At 43.0% G+C, this 20,705-nt stretch overlaps 2 protein-coding genes across 2 annotated transcripts; one reads left to right on the top strand and one right to left on the bottom strand.

The window, feature by feature from the left end:
- Positions 1–6,761: 6,761 nt before the first annotated feature.
- Positions 6,762–7,695, bottom strand: LOC134286404 (mucin-7-like). The gene is made up of 4 exons (XM_062848016.1): positions 7,431–7,695; positions 7,149–7,367; positions 6,895–7,085; positions 6,762–6,830 (listed from the first exon to the last, which is right to left on the bottom strand). Exons 1-4 carry the CDS (start codon positions 7,693–7,695, stop codon positions 6,762–6,764), a joined length of 744 nt encoding a protein of 247 aa, XP_062704000.1.
- Positions 7,696–13,483: 5,788 nt separating this feature from the next.
- Positions 13,484–20,310, top strand: LOC134286403 (uncharacterized). Its single transcript, XM_062848015.1, has 2 exons — positions 13,484–15,163; positions 20,197–20,310. The coding sequence occupies exons 1-2, from the start codon at positions 13,484–13,486 to the stop codon at positions 20,308–20,310; spliced, it is 1,794 nt and encodes a 597-aa protein (XP_062703999.1).
- Positions 20,311–20,705: the final 395 nt, after the last annotated feature.

The following is a 20,705-nucleotide window of genomic DNA, read 5'->3' as shown; positions in this document are numbered from 1 at the left end:
AACAAGGGATCGTCCTTAAATTACGGCGCACAAAAATTAGTCATTTTCAACCCATCCTCATCCCTATGTCACACTTTTTGTATGGGACCTCTGAAATTTTTGTATGGGTCGTCACACTATGCTGACCCCCCCCCCCCCCCCCACCATTTAAACGTGACGTAATTTCTGGACGCTCCCCAATATTTCACGAAAAATGGTTCTGATAGGACAATGCGTTGCTAAATTCTGGGTGGAACGATTAGTGGTCGGAATTCAATCTTTCATTTTTCGATTGAACCACAGTTTTCTCGATTGATGGAATGAAATTATCTGATTTACAACTCTTGAGGAATTATTTTCGGTGGTCCTGAAAAGGACCGTTTGATTAATTGACGATTTTAGGAACGAAATGGCATGAAAACATTATGTCACGCAATGCGTGTTGGTTTTCTCCTTGCTAAATACAGGATGCCACCGAAAACTGGTACGCCGTTTTCTACCATGGATGAGATTTCTGGTGCCGCACGATAGCCGAGATTTGCGGCTGGGTTGATGTGTCACTGCACAGCTGTGGAGGTGACATCCACCCTGCCTGACTGATCCAACGAAAATGATGAAAGAAATCAGGGGGAACAGCTTTTATGTCCCTAGATTGGCAGATGAAGCCTCCTCCCATTCGACTGGCTTTCCAGTTTATTTCGTTTGCATGTCTCGCCCCGCATGCACCAGACACTTGAAACGGTTAATCAACCGAGAAATGAGAAAATTTTCATTTAACGAATAAAGTAACCAAAATATTGGAAGATTTAGATCACTTTAATTCGAAAAATGGTTAAATTAAACAATGTTTCACAAAAATGGTCTGGATAGGATAAAGCGTTGCTAAATTCTTGGTGGAATCATTAGTGGCCCGCATCATTATTGTTGCGGGGCCACCACACTTTTACAGAGCGATGGAATGAAATAATTATCTGATTCACAACTCTTGAGGAATAATTTTCTATGGTCCTGAAAAGAACCGTTTGAATATTGGACGATTTTAGACAGAAAATTGACATGAATTTATCATGCCACGCAATACGTGTTAGATTTCCCCGTGTTGAATGCTGAACGCCGTCGAAAATTCGCCCGCCGCTTGCTGCCGTGGATGAGTTTAGTGATCGCCTTCACTGTTGCTGATCCACCACCAAGAATTCAATCTTTCACTATTTGGTTTCACTACACTTTCTCGGTCGATGCAGGAAATTTATCCAATTAACTCTCAAGGAAGCATTTTCAATGGTTCTGAAAAGAACCGTTTGAATTTTGGACGGTTTTAGGTAGAAATTGAAATCAATTCATCATGTCACCCAATGCGCATTGATTTTATTCGCGCTGGACGCCGTTGAGAATTGGGCCGCCGCTTGCTGACCTGGATATTCTTCCTGATGCTATCAGCAATACGCCACCGTCAATCAATCCGTGAAAGGACCGAGCCCCGAGGAAAAGCGACGCAACTCGCACATTCGTTGTGGCGGATCTTGCTTTGGTGGATTTTGCTGCTGCCTCTGCCACCACCGCCGAGCAATCGATGAAAAGTATTCCTTCCTTGGTCTGCCGCGTTAGACGGTTAGAAGGCGAATGTGCAACAGCACCCTTGTCGACAACCACCAACGCCGAGCCGACACGGTCGTCAAAGAATAATGAGCGAAAACGCAAACGAAGAAAGTCGGCAGCTCTCGTTCGATGCGTTCACCTCGAGACGACAAAGGCAAATGAGGGAAGATGCGAAGAAGCAGTAGCTTTTATATTCGACGGGAGCATCCAAAATGTGCTCGTTCGTGATTGGCTGGAATAAACATGGGTGCCCTTTTTCCAATTTTTCAATAGTTTGTTATTGAAAAACAGCAAATATTATTATTGGACATAATTGGTGTAAAGATTTGCAATCGATTGGAGCCAAAATTTTGAAAATTCAACGAGAAATGGCTGAGTTCTTAACGCTCAAAATCTCCACTTCAAACGTAACGCGGCCGGTTTCTGAAAATTTAGAATGACACCCGGTATAGAAAAGAGAGACGTAGTCCTACGTCAAAATTCCGCGAAATGGTTTTCGGTGAAATGGTATACAACCCCGACCCTCTTTTGAGCGTATTGCTCTAACGGACCCGGGAACTTGGGTATCGACGAACCGAAACTCATTATGTTAAGTGGCTAAGAATCTTATCTTCTCTTGCACTACATCCCAATTCCATATGTTCTGGCGATAATTCTCATCTTCTTCTTCTTTATGACTCTACGTCCCCACTGGGACTTGGCCTGCCTCACTTCAACTTAGTGTTCTTTGAGCACTTGGCACGTCTCCGGCTTGGCGATCCATAGCCTTAACCACTAGGCTAACTGGAGACCCCCGTCGTCCGCAAAGCACACAAATTGACCGGATTTCATATAATCATTCAATGATGACAATTATGCATGGTGATGCATGTATTGGTATCTGGTATTTACGGTATTTCGAGAGAAAGAACCGGACCGTTGTCGACCGACCGTCGATGAAGCCGGCTCGATAACTTCCTAAGAAAATTCATTAGCTTAAGGTGACAGACAACGGAAGATGATATGATGAAGTGCCCACCTGCTCCGGGAATTACTCTTGGAATATCTTTAGAAATTCCTTCAGTGATTGTTCCAGTAAGAATTATTTCAGGAATTTCATCAGAGACCCTTTTAGATAGTTCTGCAGGTACTCCTTTAAAGATTTCTTGAGGGATTTTTCCATATTATCCTTCAAGAATTCCGCTAGAGATTGCTCCAATGGTTCCATTTGGAATCATACAAAGTTTTTCTGCACGAATTTTTTCCAGGAATTCAGAGAACTCTACCAGAGATTAATCAATTATTATTATTTATTTATTTATTTTATTTAAGAGGTTTTAAATTTTATAAATTCATTCGCCTCTAATAGTAGAGAAAGGCTTGTAACTATCTTATTAATTATAACTTATCTAAAAGTTGGCTATTTCTTAGAAATAACAAGAGTTTTTCTTCATGGTTAGGATCGTTACATAGAATATCTCGTACCGTTCCTGGTAAGTTCACCATATTTCTATTGTTTTCGTAGACTGGACAGGACACGAGGAGATGGTCCACTGTAAGGCGACAATGACATACATCGCATTCGGGGACGTCACGAGAACTTCCTATATAATGGGCGTGTGTCAGCTTCGTATGACCGATCCTAAGTCGAGATAGAATTCTCTGCTCCTTTCGTTTTTTTCTGTCGTTCCATTTGCTTGTTGTTCCTTTCACTTTGCTCAAAAACAGTTCTGCTTCATTTGACCACGTTATGCGCCATGCATATTCTATCGATGATTTGATGTGTTTTCGGGTATCATCCCCTGGTAGTCTTGTGTTGATCCGCTGGCTGGTCCTACCGGAAGCTGCAAGTCGATCGGCCTCTTCATTCCCGACGATTCCCTTATGTCCGGGAATCCAGCAGAATGTGATATTGGGTTTATACTTCTTTTCTATTAATTGTACCCAAGGATGGCGTGATTTTCCACTTTCGAGTGATTTTAGAACACTGGCTGAGTCAGTGAAAACCACCACAGGATCATCAAGTTGCTGTAATGATTCTACGGCTAGTTTTAAGGCGGCTGCCTCGGCTGAAAATACGGAACAGTGATTGGGAAGCCGATACGATGCGTTGATATCAGGACCGCATACACCGAACCCCACACAGTTTTCGGCCTTCGAAACATCAGTGAAAATTTTCGCGTGAAACTTGTAATTTCTCTCTACAATTGCCAGAAATTGTGCTTGTACTTTCAGCGGGGAGTCGTTTGTTGTGAGTTGATGTTTCAGTCGCCAGCCAATTTTCGGGCAGGGCTTATCCCATCTGCGATCCGTTATCCAGACTAATGGAAGTGTTTTTGGAATTCGAGTTCTTGTTACGGTGTGGTACAGGTTGTTAGCTATTGTTGTAAGAAGACATTGGGAAGATGTATTTTTCGATCTTTCGGCGGCGGATATTGCCCGCTTGGCAACAACGAGAGCTAATACATGTTCAAAAGGAAGAACTCCGGCCTCAGCGCACAATGATTTTAATGGCGATGACGGGAGAACCCCAGATGCTTCCCGAACCATTTTATTGTAAAATGGCGAAAGCGCTTTTTTGAACTGATCGGAATTGCGACTTGTTATTTCTACTCCATAGAACATTTTTGACAAAATTAAGCTTTTACCAACGTTCATAATTGTGTTGCGATTGCTAGTGGATTGGCACCGGCTAATCGTTTGTATTAGACTGTTTCTTTTTTGCAATTCAGTTCTTACATGCTCAAAGTGGTAGTTGAACGAGAGGAGTCGGTCAAAGAATACTCCAAGTATTTTGACGACCTTTTTGTACGGGATCCGTGTACCGTCGACCGTGACTTCTCTGGACCAAGGATTATGCCGATGGTTACAAATATGGGAGATCGAGCATTTTTCGGCAGCCATTTGAAATCCAACGGAGTTTGCCCATCTTGCAACTGCTCTAATGGCTGCTTGAAGTTTGATACGGATTCTAGTAGCGTTTTTTCCGACAACAACTAACACTATGTCATCTGCATATACAAATATTTGCACATCTTTGGGGAGACATTTGAAGAGAGACTCCATAGCGATCAAGAACAGTGATACTGCCAGAACAGATCCTTGAGGAACTCCGTTTTCTTCCGTATAGGTGCGTGAAAGCTGATGGCCGATAGATACTTGGAAACTACGATGCGATAGAAAGGATTGGATGAATAGGGGCAGATTTCCCTCAAATCCCCATTCTTTAAGTTGACGGAGAACTCCTTCGCGCCACACCCGATTGTACGCTTAGGAAAGATCCAGAGTAGCTATGTCGATGTGCAAGTTTTCGTTCATCGCTTTATCCAGTGTGTTACCTAGGTCTGCCATGTATGTTGATGTACCACGGCCTTGACAAAAGGCGTGTTGCCGAGAATCAAGAAGATTTCTTTCCCTAAGACATGTCACCAAACGACGATTGATCATGCGTTCAATAATCTTTCCGTTGCAGCTAGTTAAGCTGATGGGACGGAAATCTTGCACTTCCTTTGATCTTGTTCCTGTTTTTGGTATTGGAATGATCGTGCTGTTTTTCCACTCATCCGGAAAGCATCCAGTAGTCCATAGTCGGTTGTAGCTGTCAAGAAGTTTTTGCTTCACAAAGATGGGGAGTCTCTTGAGCATCGGGTATGCTACCAAATCTGGTCCGCAGGATTTTCCCGTGGCATGATCAAGAGCCCAAAGAAGCTCTGCCATAGAGAAAGGCGTGTTGTATGGTTCATTAGCAGCGGTTGGGTTATGGGAGAATATTGTTGGATTGGTTTCGACTTTAGTTTTCCTTTTTAAAAATGATTCTGAGTACAGCGCAGAAGATGAAATAGCGCTAAAGTATTTTCCCAATTCGTCTGCGACTGCCTTCGGATTATCTGTATGTTGTCCATCAACTTTCAGTTGAAAACCCGAAAAGCGTTTCTTTCCTCGCAAGGCATTCAGTCGTTGCCAAACTTCCTGAGTTGTTGATTGAGGACTAATACCGTCAACAAACTGTTGCCACGATATTTCTTTAGCTTGCTTTACTACCGATCTGCATACTTTTCTTGCTTCAAACCATTGTTTTTTCTTCAAGTCACGATTTGGATCGTCAGGTGTTGTGCGTTTCCACGCACGCAACGCCTTTCTACGCGATTTTATTGCGGTTTTGACCTCGTCGCTCCACCATGGAACAGCTTGTCTTCCTGGTATGCTTTTGGTACGTGGGATGTGCTCTTTAGCTGTTTCGGCAATGATTTTTCCTAATTCCATCGCAGAATACTCTTGGTTTTTATCTATTTTACTATCGATGCTAGTCTCAAAGGCTGCCCAGTCTGCTCGATCGAATAGCCAACGTCGTCTTCGTCCGATGATAGGAGGACTATCGTTGCCAAGAATTTCTATAGGGTAATGGTCACTTCCTGCAGGATCGTGGTGAATATGCCAGCGAAGTTGATTAACAACACTGCTGGAGCAAATTGTCAAATCAATAGCGGCTCTTCTTTGCCCACTGATGTACGTGTCGCTTCCATCATTTAATACAATTAAATCGTATTTTTCGCAGACGCGCATAATTGCTCTGCCTCTTGGATCATCTCGTGACGCACCCCATGTCGCATGGTGTGCGTTAAAGTCCCCTAGAATTAGTAGAGGGGGCTCAAGTTTGGAGATCATGTGGTCGAAGTCATGTTCGAAAGTTGGATAGGGCTGAACTGGGACATAGATGCTAATTACGGTACAACGGAATCTACCCTCGAGTTTTGTTGCCAATGCAAGCATTGGAGTGTCCAATGGGATGTTTGAATACGGTTCATCTATACGCACGGCAATAGCGGATCCTTGGAAAATGTTGCTACCGTTCGTCGTACGCCACGTGTATCGACCACGGAGCAAAGGAGCCAGATCACGTGTAGCGTTCGGGCGAAGGTGGTGTTCTTGTATTGCCAAAACTGTTGGTAAATGATCCTTGGTCAGAACGTCTAGGTCGCTTAGGTTCCGATATAAGCCGTTGATGTTCCATTGCATCGCAATTCTACGACGCTTACCTGATGTCCCGTCAAATGTACTGTGTGTTCTCGTTGGAGATGGTGCTGGTTGGGAGTTCCTTGAAATGTTGTCTAGTGAACTGTCACTGCGATGGATCCTGCTGCCACTTGGAGTTTGTTCGTCGTTGTGGGTTGCCGTCTCCTTTCCCCTTGTTTGCTGATACGATGTATTTAGCTGAACTTCCGTGATCGTTTCGACTTCCATCGTGGCGAAGCGTGACTGGTACCGTTGATTGGTGTCTGAAACGTATTGTTTTGCAGTACGGTGCATTGGGAAACTTGTAACGGATTTATGAATACTTGCCCTTGGTGGGGGGCATTCCACGCCGACTGCCGCCAGAGGCTCATCGAGCGAACCCGGAACATCCCTGGTCAGGGTCGGCGTGGAGGGCCTCGCTCTTGGCGAATCAGATAGTTCGAAGTTTGTTGCTTTTGATGGCATCTGCGACGAACGGTGTAGAGGGTTGCATACAACAGCAATCGGAGGCTGGGGTACTGAAATGTAATGTTTTGAAGAACGATGCGTTTGGAATCGTTTTGTTATTAATTCAGAAATACTTGCCCTTGATGAAGGGCAGTCCACGCCGACTGCCGCCAGAGGCTCATCGAGTGAACCCGGAACATCCCTGGTCAGGGTCGGCGTGGAGGGCCTCGCGCTTGGCGAATCAGGTAGGTCAGTTCCTTTCGTTAATGGTGATGTCTGCGGTGAACTGGGTAATTTGTTGCTTTTGTTGAGTATGGGGGTGTTGCGTACCACAACGTTCGGGAGTAGAGTTGCTGAAACGTAGTGTTTTGAGGTAGATTGCATAGGGCAACTGTTAACAATTGAATGAAGAATACTTGCCCTTGGTGTTGGGCAATCCACGCCGACTGCCGCCAGAGGCTCATCGAGCGAACTCGGAACATCCCTGGTCAGGGTCGGCGTGGAAGGCCTCGCTCTTGGCGAATCAGATGTTTCGATGAATGTTGCTTTCGACGACATGCAGGGTACGACTTGAAGATTGTACAACTGGTCGTAGATGCTAGCATTAGATAACGCATTGCTTGGTAGAGGGTTTCTCGTTCTTTGCTGTAGTACCAAATAGTATTCCGATTCATTGTCCATTGGGGAGCCGTTTCTGTTTTGTCTAGACTGGAGAGAGTTTCTTCGGGTATCCGTTAACTTATCCATGGGAATTGCGGGGTCGTTGGTATTGAGAATAAATTTGAGGAATTTATCTGTTTTTATGCTCACTCGTCTATTTCAATGGTTCTTCCGCCTGGCTCTGGTGTGAGGGAAGGACGTTTGATGTTTTTTGGGTTGGTTTCAGTTGGAGAGAGTTCCATGGCATGTTTCCTACTTTTGCTTCGTGTTCGCCTTTCGTAGTCAGGTTTGAAATAGTCACTGTCGTTTTTCTTTGCCGTTTTACGTGCGATGGTTGGTGGTGATTTGAAGCCTTGGTCCTTTCGCGACATTCTTTGTACGGTCTGGTTAGATTCTGAAGGGCTTGTTGTTGGTTTGACCAACTGCTGTTGTTCTTTAGGTTCTTCACTGGTGGTCTTTGATTTTTCACTAAGGATGGTGGACAGTTGGGATTTCAATAATTCAATTTCGGCACGTAACTCAGCGATTATTTTGTCCTTAGCAGATTCAACTTGGTCTAGTCTCTTTTGAATCTCACTTGCCATTGTTTCCTTCTGTTTCTCCGCAAAATAGATTTTACGGGCTTCTGCGGCGGAAATATTACGGTCAATCTTCATGCAGATGATGTTCTTTTCATCCTTGTACTTCTGGCATGCACGGGAGGTTACCGAGTGCGGGCCTTCACAGTTCTTGCAGTAGGGTGCATTGGTGCATTTTTCTCCATCCACTAGATCGTGTGTTTGGGAGCATTGAAGACAAACACCCGTCTGCCCGCAGAATTTACGTGGGTGTCCGTAGGTACCGCAATTGAAACAAATCATTGGTGCTGGATAGTATGGATCCACAGGTACTCGGAGCTTACCAAATAGTAAGATTTCAGGCAAAATGGTTCCATGAAATGCTATCACTACCAGTGGGGTATTACGCACAGTTCCGTTGATCCGCTTGGTGATTCGGCGCACGGATTTCACTCCCTGGGGCTGCAGGTATTTCAGAAGACTATCTTCATCAACATCTGTAGAATCTGCCTCGTATACGATCCCTTGTACGACGTTCAGCGTAGGGTGGGAAAAAACTTCGACGGCCGTACCATCGGTTAGTTGCGACATTTGGCATAATTTGTCCATGGCAGTCTTCGAGCAGTGCGAAGGAGATATCGAGTTCCTCTACCTTCCTTACTAATCGTGACTTTCGGAGACTCACTTGAACCGAGTGCTATGTCAATCGACGCACTGATGATGAACGGATTTGGGAGTGGGTTATGCTGATTACTGCCAGCTCCTTCAGTTTGGGATACATCTTGCTTACGACGCATTAGTAGAACCATAGTTTGCCCTAACTCATCTTCGCTCAACATCCAGTCTGGCTGTCTTCTTGCTCCAAGCGATCCGCCAGGGTCATTAAGCCGCTCCCTCGGGGGCCAGGCTGTAACCCGGCCATCAGGCCAGGCCGATTAAATAGTCCACTTCACTTTTGTTTTTTCTTCTTCTATTTTCAGCGATTGCGATTTTTGTTCTCAACTTGCACTCGGGTCAATACCACTATACAAGCGTTTAGTAAACCGTACAATAGAAAGCGAAGCACAAACACAATATCAAGCTCAATTGCTTGTGAGACACAATCGCGTCTGCAGTATTTTATAGTTTACTGCACTTAACTATATTTCTTAACACTTTCAATGCACCGGTTATTGTTCTGTGTTCCGAAAAGCACTAATTGATGTCACTTATACGGATAAATTAGACGGAAATACCGAGTAACTTGCGAAAAGAACGCGAGTGCCACCGAAACATGTGTTATCGGTTACAGTATCCCGAATACGAACTGAGAGATTAATCAAACATTAATCGAGGAACAGTGAATCCGCCAGAGGAATACTGGTATACCAGTTGTCTGTGGTGAAGGTACGCCGAGATCCGTGGATAGGAGTAGTTAGCCTTTCCATGATGTACTTCGGAGAATTCGATGAAGCGTATGGTCCATTGAGCTGAATTACAACATAAACCTCTACACGGAGAAACTGAAAAACTCAAAATTAGGTACTTTTAAACTCAATTTTGAGTTCTTTTTCATCTCCCTTTTCATGCGCTCTTTCTATTGTTGTCAGAGAGTGAAGAGAAAAACACCCCAACTTTTGCAGTTCCGTGCGTCAAGCCAACACTGAGTTTCTAGCACAGTACTCAAATTTGAGTGAATACAACCTAGTCAAAATTTCGATTGGGTGGAAAAAACTTAAAATTAGGTATTTTTTTCACATGAAAGCAAGCGGGAACAATCCAACAAAAACATCGATCCCATCAACTCAAAATTGGCTTGACGCACGCAACCCCGAAGTTGGGCGGAAAGACCTCACTTTTGGGTAGTTTCGTCTCTCCGTGTAGGTTATTTGTAAAGAAGGTATTGGCATCACACATCGCGAAAAACTTCAGCCCATACTTTGCAGGTTTACTCAGAATATATTGAATCCATGAGCACCGTCCTCTGAATGGATGCAGCATTTCACGATTTCATCTATTGTGATTGGTTCAGTGCAAATATTATACGTGCTCTTGATCTTCTCTACAATCAGATCGAATATAGTTCGGATTGCTGCCAACTTATCTTGCTTCTTGCTATCTTCACGAGTGTTTTTATCGTCGAACCTAATGCTTGGCAGTAGAAACAAGAACCTCTTTAGCTCATTGACGCACATCATATAGGCATGCCTGAGCCATAAGAAGCCCATAGCTCTCGTACATTCGTATGATGGCCCTTCCTTGTTCCAATAAGAAACAAAACTTCCAGTACTGCCATAAATTCTTAACGAGTTGTTTCTTCGCAATCTGTATTTCGATTGAACTGTTCTCCTTTTCCCCTTATTACAACCTTTGTGTAGTTTACGATTTCATCAATCATTGGAAATGTGAACTGTGCCAAAAAAGAGCATAGTTCTGTCTGATTCGCTTGCTACCCCTTGTTCAGGTCCTGATCAGATGTTGACAATAATTTTTGCTTTCGTTCTTGATGGTTTTTATACTGGCTCCGTCATTGATTTTGCAGACCCCATCTTTACCGAAAAGGAAATTTGCACATTTCCGCCATCTTCGGAACCTTCTTCTTCCGAATCAGTTCCCAAAATGTTTTCGTTGATCGCTTCATCACTCAAATCATCATCGCTTTCGTGGCAAGAAGCTTGGTCCTCCTCTTCCAGTATACGCTTTTGCAATTTCCGCCTCCCTCGAGGTTGATTTTTCGAAATATACTCATATTTACGAATTTTGTTCACTAATGTTACACTTACTTACATTTTCGAAGATTACTTGAAATTGTCCAGCAAATGACTCAACGGAACAACAGTTTTTTTTTTTCTTCATAACAAAACTTTCACGAATCGTGACTGCGATGACTGCTTCTGCTACTAACCAATCCACTTAAAGTTTGCATTAAAAAAATGGACTTCTTTTAAAGTGTGCTAGAAAAACGTATAAGCAAAATATAAACAAGTTGTTATTTTTGTTAACAAACAGAATATAGGTAATGCTAGAAAAATTGGTACAGGCAGTTAAAGTCAGTTTTATTGAAGTTAGTGAGGATGTTGATTACAATTACTGTAACCAAACAATCGTGCGGACATATTTTTCGATATTTTTTGTCGTGTTCAGCAATTTTTCCATGAAAACTATTACATATTTAGCTGCGTATAATCCTCATTTCACTTCTCATTTCTGATCATTTCCTCATTTCTGGTCATCTCAGTTTCCACCTCCTCCTCGTAGACTTTTATCCATACAAAATTTGACTTTTGCCAGATCATTGCCTCTCCACCTACAGTCAACGTAGGATATGAACGACCCCTAATGAACATCAAATTAAACTAAATCTGGTTATTCTTATTATGCCAAACAACTTTGCCAAAGACATTATCTTTCCAAGTGATCGGGATCCTAAGATATACGAGTTATAATAATTTCAAGTCCACTAGCGCCAACTAGTGGCAAAGTACAGAGATAATCTACCGATGACGTGTCAGTCCTTCACCTATTAATCAACGTTACCAAACACACTAAACTTTCAAATAATCTGCATATGGAAATATCGCATGTCGTAACAGTGGCTTGTGCATCTTATGTCGTTCAGGTAGTGTCATTTAGCTGCATCCTTTACATTGGGTCTTTTGTTCCGATGTTTCATACTAATTAGATAATTTTCAGTTCTAAACAGTTGATATCTTCAAGTTTAAAAATCGAGCCGAATAGAGAATTGAGAAAACTGTTGACATATACGCGAGATAATTGATCGTACCGCCATATAGAAGAAATTATATATGCTCGTGGTCTACTTTGTAACGCTGTCATCTTGGTAGGAGTCGATCCACTATGAAAGGAATTAGTAAGAAACTAAACAGTACCATTTTGGTGTTAATAGATCGCCTAGCTAATAAAATATTCCACATACTGTCCATGTGTTGTACTTTTTACAACAACACGCGTCCTAAATAATCACTACCAGCCCTGTGCATAAGTGATTGTTGTTTTTTATCGCTCTTAACTTCGTTCGTTTTTGTACCGGTTTTGCATCGACTTAAAATATACGTTTGTGTTGAAATACATTATTTAAGTGTTGTATCGTGTTATCAGCATAAATACTCGACAGTAAAGCTAGTGTTCATCGAGAATCCCGTTCATTTCGTGGCTACAGCTGCACGGTGATAAAGATTAGATCGATCACCATCTTTCATCTGCTATACTGTGTTCATCGTGCATTGCATCCGTGCTATACTGCGTTTCATTGCGATTCCCATTACTGCTATACTGCGTTTCACTGTGAATTGCATCTTGCGATATTAGAGTATCTCCACCGGTGTTCTATTTTAATACCAAGCCTGGTGGGAGTGTGAAACCATGGAAAAACCACAATGTGGCGAATGCAAACTGGAGATTAACGATCTTGAGCCTATTCGTTGTGGTTTCTGTGAGGCATCGTTACACTTCAACCAACATTGCAGTGGATTAAACGCGCGCACCACGAAAGGCGCGTTTCAATCAGGGAAGGCAATGTTTTTTTGTCCTCCTTGTAAAAATGAACTAAACGGTCGTTCGGTTCAAGCCTATCTTGCTGACAACCACAACCGTCAACCTGACGCAATGCTACCACTTTCCGATGTACCAAAACAAGTGCAAGAGTTGTTCACAGTAGTCGAAAAACTCAGCCAGAAAATCGATAATTTTACCGGTCAGTCAACTCTGCCGTCCCAATCACTTGTTGTTTCCTCACCGTCAGCATGGCCAAGACTGGGTGTTAAACGACGTCGAGAAGATCGTAGACTGGATGTACCTGTGCCCGCTGTAAATGGTACGAAGACGATCGATCTCAGCGAGATCCAACTCTCTGTGCCATCCATCACGCAAGCCACGGCTCCTAACAAGTTTTGGTTGTACATGACGGGTTTGAATCCATTAATAACAGATAGCGATGTGCAGAAAATAGTTTTGCGTTGCCTGAATATGTCTGATGGTGCCGAGGTTACACGCCTTGTTCCGAAAGGAAAAGACGTGACCACTTTGACATTTGTGTCCTACAAAATCGGATTAGATCCTGATCTCAAGGAATTAGCTCTGGAGCCATCATCCTGGCCTGTTGGCATTCGTTTAAAAGAGTTCGTACACTTCTCAAAAAATTAAACCGGACATCAACCACCACACGACGATCCGTTTATGTATCACCTAGACCACTGGAACACACTCCATCGACTTCAGCATGTGACTCACCAGGACGCACGCACCATGGCATTATGGAAGCCCCCGACCCGTCCAACTCAGTCGAGCCTTGCCGCCAGCGTCAACACAGCCGTCCTGGTCCTGTAGTTGAGACTGTGGAACGGGGCTTCCACCGTGCCTCGCTAGGCAAGTACCCTTGTGTTAGTATCGCTTCGCGCAGTGACCTGTCTTCCGCTCCTAGCACCGAACCCTCGCCACCAGGACGTACGCTCCATGACATTATGGAATCCTCCCATCCGTCCAACTCAGTCGAGCCCTGCCGCCAGTGTCAACACAGTCGCCCTGGCCATGTAGTTGACACTGAGGAACCGGGCTTCCACCGCTCAGGCAATCTGCGCATCTACTACCAAAACGTTCGAGGACTGCGCACGAAAATCGAAGACTTCTTCTTGACCGTCAGTGAGCTGGATTACGACGTGATTGTGCTAACCGAGACCTGGCTAGATGATCGTGTTTTTTCTTCACAACTATTCGGGGCTGATTACTCTGTATTCAGAACAGACCGTAGCGCACATAATAGCAACAAGTCAAGGGGTGGAGGAGTTTTGATAGCTGTTTCTTCACATTTAAATTGCTCGTTGGACCCGGCGCCCGTTAGTGACCGATTGGAACAAGTTTGGGTAAAGGTCATACTGCCTGCTAACAACGTAAGCATCGGTGTGTTTTACCTCCCGCCAGATCGAAAAAACGACCTTGATGTCATTCATCGTCACATCGACTCTATAGCTGCTGTCCACAACAACCTGTCGGATAATGACTTGGTGCTCCAGTTCGGCGATTACAATCTGTCGCATGTCCACTGGTCCGCGGATATAGACAATCAGCTTTCGGTAGATCTGCATCGTTCTCGGCTGTGTCCTTCGAGTTCGGCACTGTTGGACGGATTCTGTTTCCATGGGCTTTTCCAGGTTAATACAGTAGTTAACAGTAGCAACTCGACACTCGATCTCGTTCTCGTTAATGACGCAGTTTTGCAGAATATTTCGCTTTCCGAAGCCGGTGTAGCGTTGACAGCGCTTGACAATCATCATCCAGCGATTGAGGTCCAAGTCTCTTGTCCCATACCGATTGCACGTGATACGTTACTCGACTATACTGGGTACAACTTTCGAAAAGCTGATTTCGAGTCTTTGAATGCAGAACTGATGCAAGTCAACTGGAGTCAGCTCGAGTTAATGGGAGATATTGACGAGGCTTTTGGATTCTTCACTAACTCCGTGCTGCAAGCAGTTACGACACATGTCCCGCCGCGACGGCCGCCCAGCAAACCGCCTTGGTCCAATGGTCGACTTCGTCTGCTGAAACGCCGCCGATCTTCTGCTTTGCGTTACTATTGTAATCATCGATCACAACAAGCTAAACTAGATTTGAACAGGACAACTCGAGAATACAGGAGCTACAACGCGTTTTTGTATTCTCGCTATAAGTTTCGAACAGAGCAGAGCCTCCGAACCAATCCGAAACGTTTTTGGTCATTCGTGAACTCCAAAAGAAATGAAGACGGCCTACCAACATCGATGTACCTTGATGAGGTAACAGCCAACTGTGCCGCCGATAAATGTGAACTTTTTGCTGCACAGTTCAATCGCGCCTTCAACGATTTTGTAGCTGGGCCTGCGCAGGTTGAGCTTGCCTTACAAGATACTCCACGTGACGCCTTCAGCTACGACATGTTTGTGGTTTCAGAGCAGGATGTAACAGGAGCAGTATCAAAGCTGAAGTCTTCATACAGCCCAGGACCAGATGGAATCCCTGCAGCCCTTTTGAAGAAATGTTCAGCTTTGCAAATACCGCTGACAATCCTTTTCAATCGCTCTCTAAGGCAGTGTGTATTCCCGAGCAGTTGGAAAAGATCTTATCTTTTCCAATTTTCAAAAAAGGTGATAAGCGTGGCGTGAGTAATTATCGTGGCATTACTTCACTATGCGTGTGCTCGAAGGTTTTTGAAATTATCATCAACGACTCCCTGCTCAATAGCTGCAAACATTACATCTCTACAGATCAGCATGGATTCTTCCCTAAAAGATCCGTCGTCACCAACCTTGTCGATTTTTCAACCGAATGCATACGTGCCATGGATGCTGGTAAGCAGGTGGATGCGGTTTATCTGGATTTGAAAGCAGCATTTGACCGCGTAGATCATCGAATCCTTCTCCGTAAACTTGTGAAATGTGGTGTAACAGCTGGCTTTATTGATTGGTTCGAATCATACCTTACCAGACGATCGCTGTGTGTGAAGATCGGCTCGTACGAATCGAGGCCGTTCACAAATCTATCCGGAGTGCCACAAGGGAGCAACCTTGGACCACTACTGTTTTCGCTTTTCGTCAACGATGCATCTCTCATTCTTCCTCCAGGGACCAGACTCTTTTATGCCGATGACGCCAAAGTATACATCGTTGTTAGTGGATTGGACGATTGTCATTGCCTGCAGGTGTTACTAAATACCTTCGAATCGTGGTGCTCAAGAAACTGTTCGACGTTGAGTGTCGAGAAGTGCCATGTTATATCGTTCAGTAGGAAGCGACATCCAATTCGTTTCCCATATACACTGTGCGGAGCCACACTAGAACGAATGCAATGTGTCCGTGATCTCTGTGTTCTGCTAGACGAAGAGCTGACATTCAACGTGCATTATAACGACATCGTCTCGAGAGCAAACAAGCAACTTGGTTTTGTTCGTAAGATGAGCCAAGGATTCAGAGACCCACTGTGCTTGAAGTCACTGTACTGTGCTCTGGTACGTTCCATTCTGGAATTTGCTGCTGTGGTATGGTGTCCATTTCACATAAGCTGGATAACTCGAATTGAATCCGTGCAGAAGAAATTCGTGCGATATGCTCTGAGAAATCTTCCCTGGCGTAATCCGGAAAACCTGCCTCCATATGCGGAACGCTGTCGTTTATTGGGGATCGATACTCTGGAGGACCGGCGTTATGCGTCGCAAGCCACTTTTGTGGCAAAATTGCTCAAAGGTGAAATCGATTCGCATAACATATTGGCAAACATCGATATCTACGCCCCTGAGCGGCCCCTGCGTAACAGGAGTTTCGTTAGTCTCGGTAGCTCAAATAATACGGCAACATGATCCGACTACACACATGACAATGAAATTCAGCCAAGTTTTTCCTATCTTCGACTTCAATATACAAACTTCGACGCTGCGTAACCGTTTTGTAGAATATTTTAGACGTAATTAACTTTGTGCTGTTTATGTTTTAAGTATGTTTTTAAGTTTATATTCATTAAGACAATTTTTATGTCAGATGGATCAAATCAAATATAAAAAAATAAATAAATAAATGAATAAATAAAAGGTTTGAAGTTCATCCAAGTATTTCTTCAATAATTCGTCCATAACACAGCGTAACAAAAAATAACTTTTGGTCTGTTTCAGGAGCAAACTTATGTGTCTCTGACAGATTTTGAGTCGCTGAATCCGAATCCGGGCTCAGATTTGCTCCAGCACGTCACACCTTTGAGCTATACCTCAGCTTATGGGGCAAAAAATGAGATTTTGGGTTGTTTTTTGACTGCAAGCCATTAAGCATGGAAATATTGTTTTTAAGCAATCGAAAGGAAAGTTGGTCAATTAACATCTAAATTAACGATTCAATTAATTCTACAGTAATTCTCTCAGGGAGTCCTCCAGGAATTCCTCCTAGAAATTCTCCAGTAATTCCTCCACGACTTTCTACTGGCTATTGCTTAAGGATTTCCAATAGAGATTCCTCTAGGAATTCCTCTAGGGATTCCGCTTGGGATTCTTTTAGGTATTCTTCCAAGATTCCTCCGGAAATTCGTCCAGGAACTTCTCCACGCATTCCTGCAGGAGTTCATCCAGACATTCTTCTAGGAATTCATCCAAGATATCCTTCGGGAATTACACCAGAATTTGCTACAGGAATTACACCAGGAATTGCTCCAGGAAATCCTCCAGAAACTCCTCCATGCATTCCTCCAGGAATTTATTGAGGGACTCCTTCAGGAACACCTCCAATAATTCTTCCACGAATTAGGTACCCAAGAAGTGCCTCCAAGAATTTCCTCCATTTCTCCAGGAATCTCCAAAGAAATGGCTTCAGAAATTTATCCAGCAAACCCTCCAGGGATTCCTAACAGTGCTGAAAATGTCATTTCGACGTATCTAAATTCAACCACATCCAGTTCATTTTAGAAGCTCAACCTGAGAATATGGTATATGAAAAACTTGTGCGGCTAAACCAGCTCTACAAGAAAATCCGGAAAACCGACCTTTTTTGAATATTTAAAATAAATGTCACGGACTACCTTCGAAAAATGCCAATGATATTCATGGTGATTATCAATTGGCATTTTTCGAAGGTAGTCCGTGACATTTACCTTAAGTATTCAAAATAGAGCGGTTTCTCCGCGACTTTCTTGTAGAACTGGTCTAGCCGCACAAATTTTGCATATACCATATTCTCAGGTTGAGCTTCTAAAATGAGCTGGACGTGGTTGATTTAAGATATGTCGAAATGACATTTTCAGCACTGATTTCTATGCATTCAGAAGTTCTTCCAGGCATTCCTCTACAATTTTTTCTAGCAATTTCTCAAGGAATTCCTCAAATAATTTGTTCCGAAATTTCTCCAAGAATCCCTCCCAAAATTCCTCTGCGGATTCTTCCACGAATTAATCCAAGGATTCTATCTGGAATTCCACTCGGATTCCTTCATGAATCTCTTCAAGGATTCATTCAAGAATTGCGCCAGGATTTTCTCTAGAATATGCTTGTTTTTTTTTTTGTTTTTCTAGATAAAATAGGAGATTTTTGTATGACCAGCACTTTTCCTTAGTAAATCACAAAAAAAAACATACTGTTTAAGAACGAGTTGTAAACTTTCAGTTATTAAAAATATTGCGAATGTATTTACATACATATTATAAACTTCTTTCAAGTTAGACAAGAATGACGATCCATTGAGAAATTTAACAGTTCGTTTTTTTCTCACACTACTGTTCGATGAAAAGCAGAATGGTGAACCTCAAGAATAGGATGCTCAAGGACCCTTACAATCGGAAACGCCAACCCATGTTAAGAGCTCATAATGGAAGGCGAAAGCAAAACTTCATGAAATGACCACGGAAGGTTTTTGCATAATTAAATTACTATTTTATTCATTCTTTTCGGGGAAATTTACATATCTCATCTAGCTACACCGCACCGGGTGAACACGTCGTCTGTCATGAGCTGAAGCGAGGAAAAAAAATCCGTACCTCAAACCTAGACTGACATCAGAACTTTAAAAGGCGACGAATGCAGCCTCTCTGACATTAACACGTGTTACCCAAACTTTCACCGGCAGACATTCAAACATTTTTGCTTATTTCCGTCGGTAATTGGAATCATTAGTCGACCCTTTGGTAAGTGCTTCAATTAGCCGGTATCAAGTGTTCAATTGTCAGCAAATCGGTGCGATGGTGGTGCGAGGCTCTCGTGCATACCATTAATATAAACACATGTAGTGGGTAGGGGTACCTACCGGTTTCTAGCTGATATTTAATTACTGCCCTTTGCGGTTGGAGAATTGGCTTCACCCGAAAATGTGCTACATCGCGATGAGTGCATCGAACAGTGCATCGATCGTCGAGTGGACACAGATGGAGGAAAATAGTGCATTTACAAACTAATATCCCAACCATCATGCAGGCCAAACATGTCTAAAGGTCCTATCTGCAGAAGAGAGGCTATCTTTGGTTTCCCTCTCTTTCTGTAATATCTCAGCTGTTTATTTGTATTATAATTATCTCCATGCATTGAACGAGGGTCAAAACAATCGTCTTTTGATTTGTACTGCAAAAGTAGTTGAAAACTGTACCATTACATTGCAATAATTGAAAGAGAAAGTGAACAAAGAGAGCCTCTCAAATGCAGATAGGACCTATTGAAATGTTTGGCCTGCATGGTGTGCATGTGCAGAATTGCCGGTGCTCAATGAAGTAAGCGGTTTTGTAAAAACGATGAAAATTTTGTTGTTTTGCTAAGAGGATAACATACTGTTTTGTGAAATGAAAACATTGGTGAATAGCTGTACAGATTCAGTGCACATATATTGTTTAATTTTTAAACATTGTTCAAGGATAATTAGATTTATTTTATAGCCTTTACATTTACTTACTATCTTTCATTTCCCATTTTTCGTTTTCACTTTTACTGCCGTCATTTTTCCATTATTTACTAGCTTTTGTCTAAAAATTTCCCTACAAGTTTTTTTTTAAATTTATTTTCTACTACTTACTTCTTTTCAGCTACTTACTTCTTGTTCCTTTTTTATTATTTTCACCCTTTTTTGTTTCGCATTTATCCATTTCGAAAGATTTGGTTTAAGTTGTTTCTATTTGTTCATTGCATTCTAGATTTTTACTTCCAACTATTTTTTTTATATATTCATAGTTTATTTTTCTTATTCTTCACATTTTACCAACAATTTTCAAATGATATTTTATAGAGCAACTCACGAGCAACTCTTGTAACCATGAATGAAACCATAACCAAACAATGGCTGCTATTTGAGCAACAGCTGGCTAGAATAGTGGCCGATAATAGCTGTTAATATGGAATGCCCATCCAAAATGGCCTCTAAACATGATTTTATACCCCAGATGGCGAACTGTCGCAACTCACTTCACCCTATCAATAGGCCTCTATTGTTAACTGCATAACACACTGCACTGGTGTTCCGGATTTTATTTTAATTTTCAGCACCCCAATATCCTGTGGACCACAGGCAGCAGCATACTAGCGGCCAGCGACCTGCCCGGGAACCCAACTGCATTCAGTTGGCACACGCGAAACAGCCCGTTGTTGCTAGTTTAGGGACCTGCTGCATGTAAGCACTCTACTCACTGACTGCAAGTGCAGTTTGCATTTTGGAGCCCTACGCGCGTGTATCGCCTGTGACGATACACCTACTGAGGCTTGCTCCTGCCAGCAGCAGTCAGTGGCCAGCAAAAGCGTACGCGGTGGCGTTGGTCGCTGCTGCTGCTGTGATTTAGGAACGTGACTTTCGACCATGCATAAATTATCAACAGTCTGGCCGTTTTGCGGTTCGATAATTACTTTTAATAGTGTGTGCCCCATGTAGGTACTGTGCACCAGTTGGACCCCGTGGTTACGCTTTTCGGATCAATTTCAGCAGCGAATCGTAGGACAATAGAGGTTATGCTACGGGGCAGGCTGTTGAAATTTTGAAACTATAATATTGATTCTGC

This window comes from Aedes albopictus, chromosome 2 (assembly GCF_035046485.1).
Source record: "Aedes albopictus strain Foshan chromosome 2, AalbF5, whole genome shotgun sequence".
Classification (NCBI taxonomy): domain Eukaryota; kingdom Metazoa; phylum Arthropoda; class Insecta; order Diptera; family Culicidae; genus Aedes; species Aedes albopictus.
This window is presented reverse-complemented; position numbering and strand designations above follow the sequence as displayed.

Bases quoted from the DNA above. Each gene is read 5' to 3' on its own strand.
- LOC134286404 (XM_062848016.1), bottom strand. From the start codon at position 7,695: ATGGACAATGAATCGGAATACTATTTGGTACTACAGCAAAGAACGAGA. The intron at 7,368-7,430 runs GTATTCTTCATT...ACTACGTTTCAG, and splicing joins TTGCCCAACACCAAGGGCAA to CAACTCTACTCCCGAACGTT. The intron at 7,086-7,148 runs GTATTTCTGAAT...ATTACATTTCAG, and splicing joins CTGCCCTTCATCAAGGGCAA to TACCCCAGCCTCCGATTGCT.
- LOC134286403 (XM_062848015.1), top strand. From the start codon at position 13,484: ATGGAAGCCCCCGACCCGTCCAACTCAGTCGAGCCTTGCCGCCAGCGT. The intron at 15,164-20,196 runs GTAACAGGAGCA...TTTAATTTTCAG, and splicing joins TTGTGGTTTCAGAGCAGGAT to CACCCCAATATCCTGTGGAC.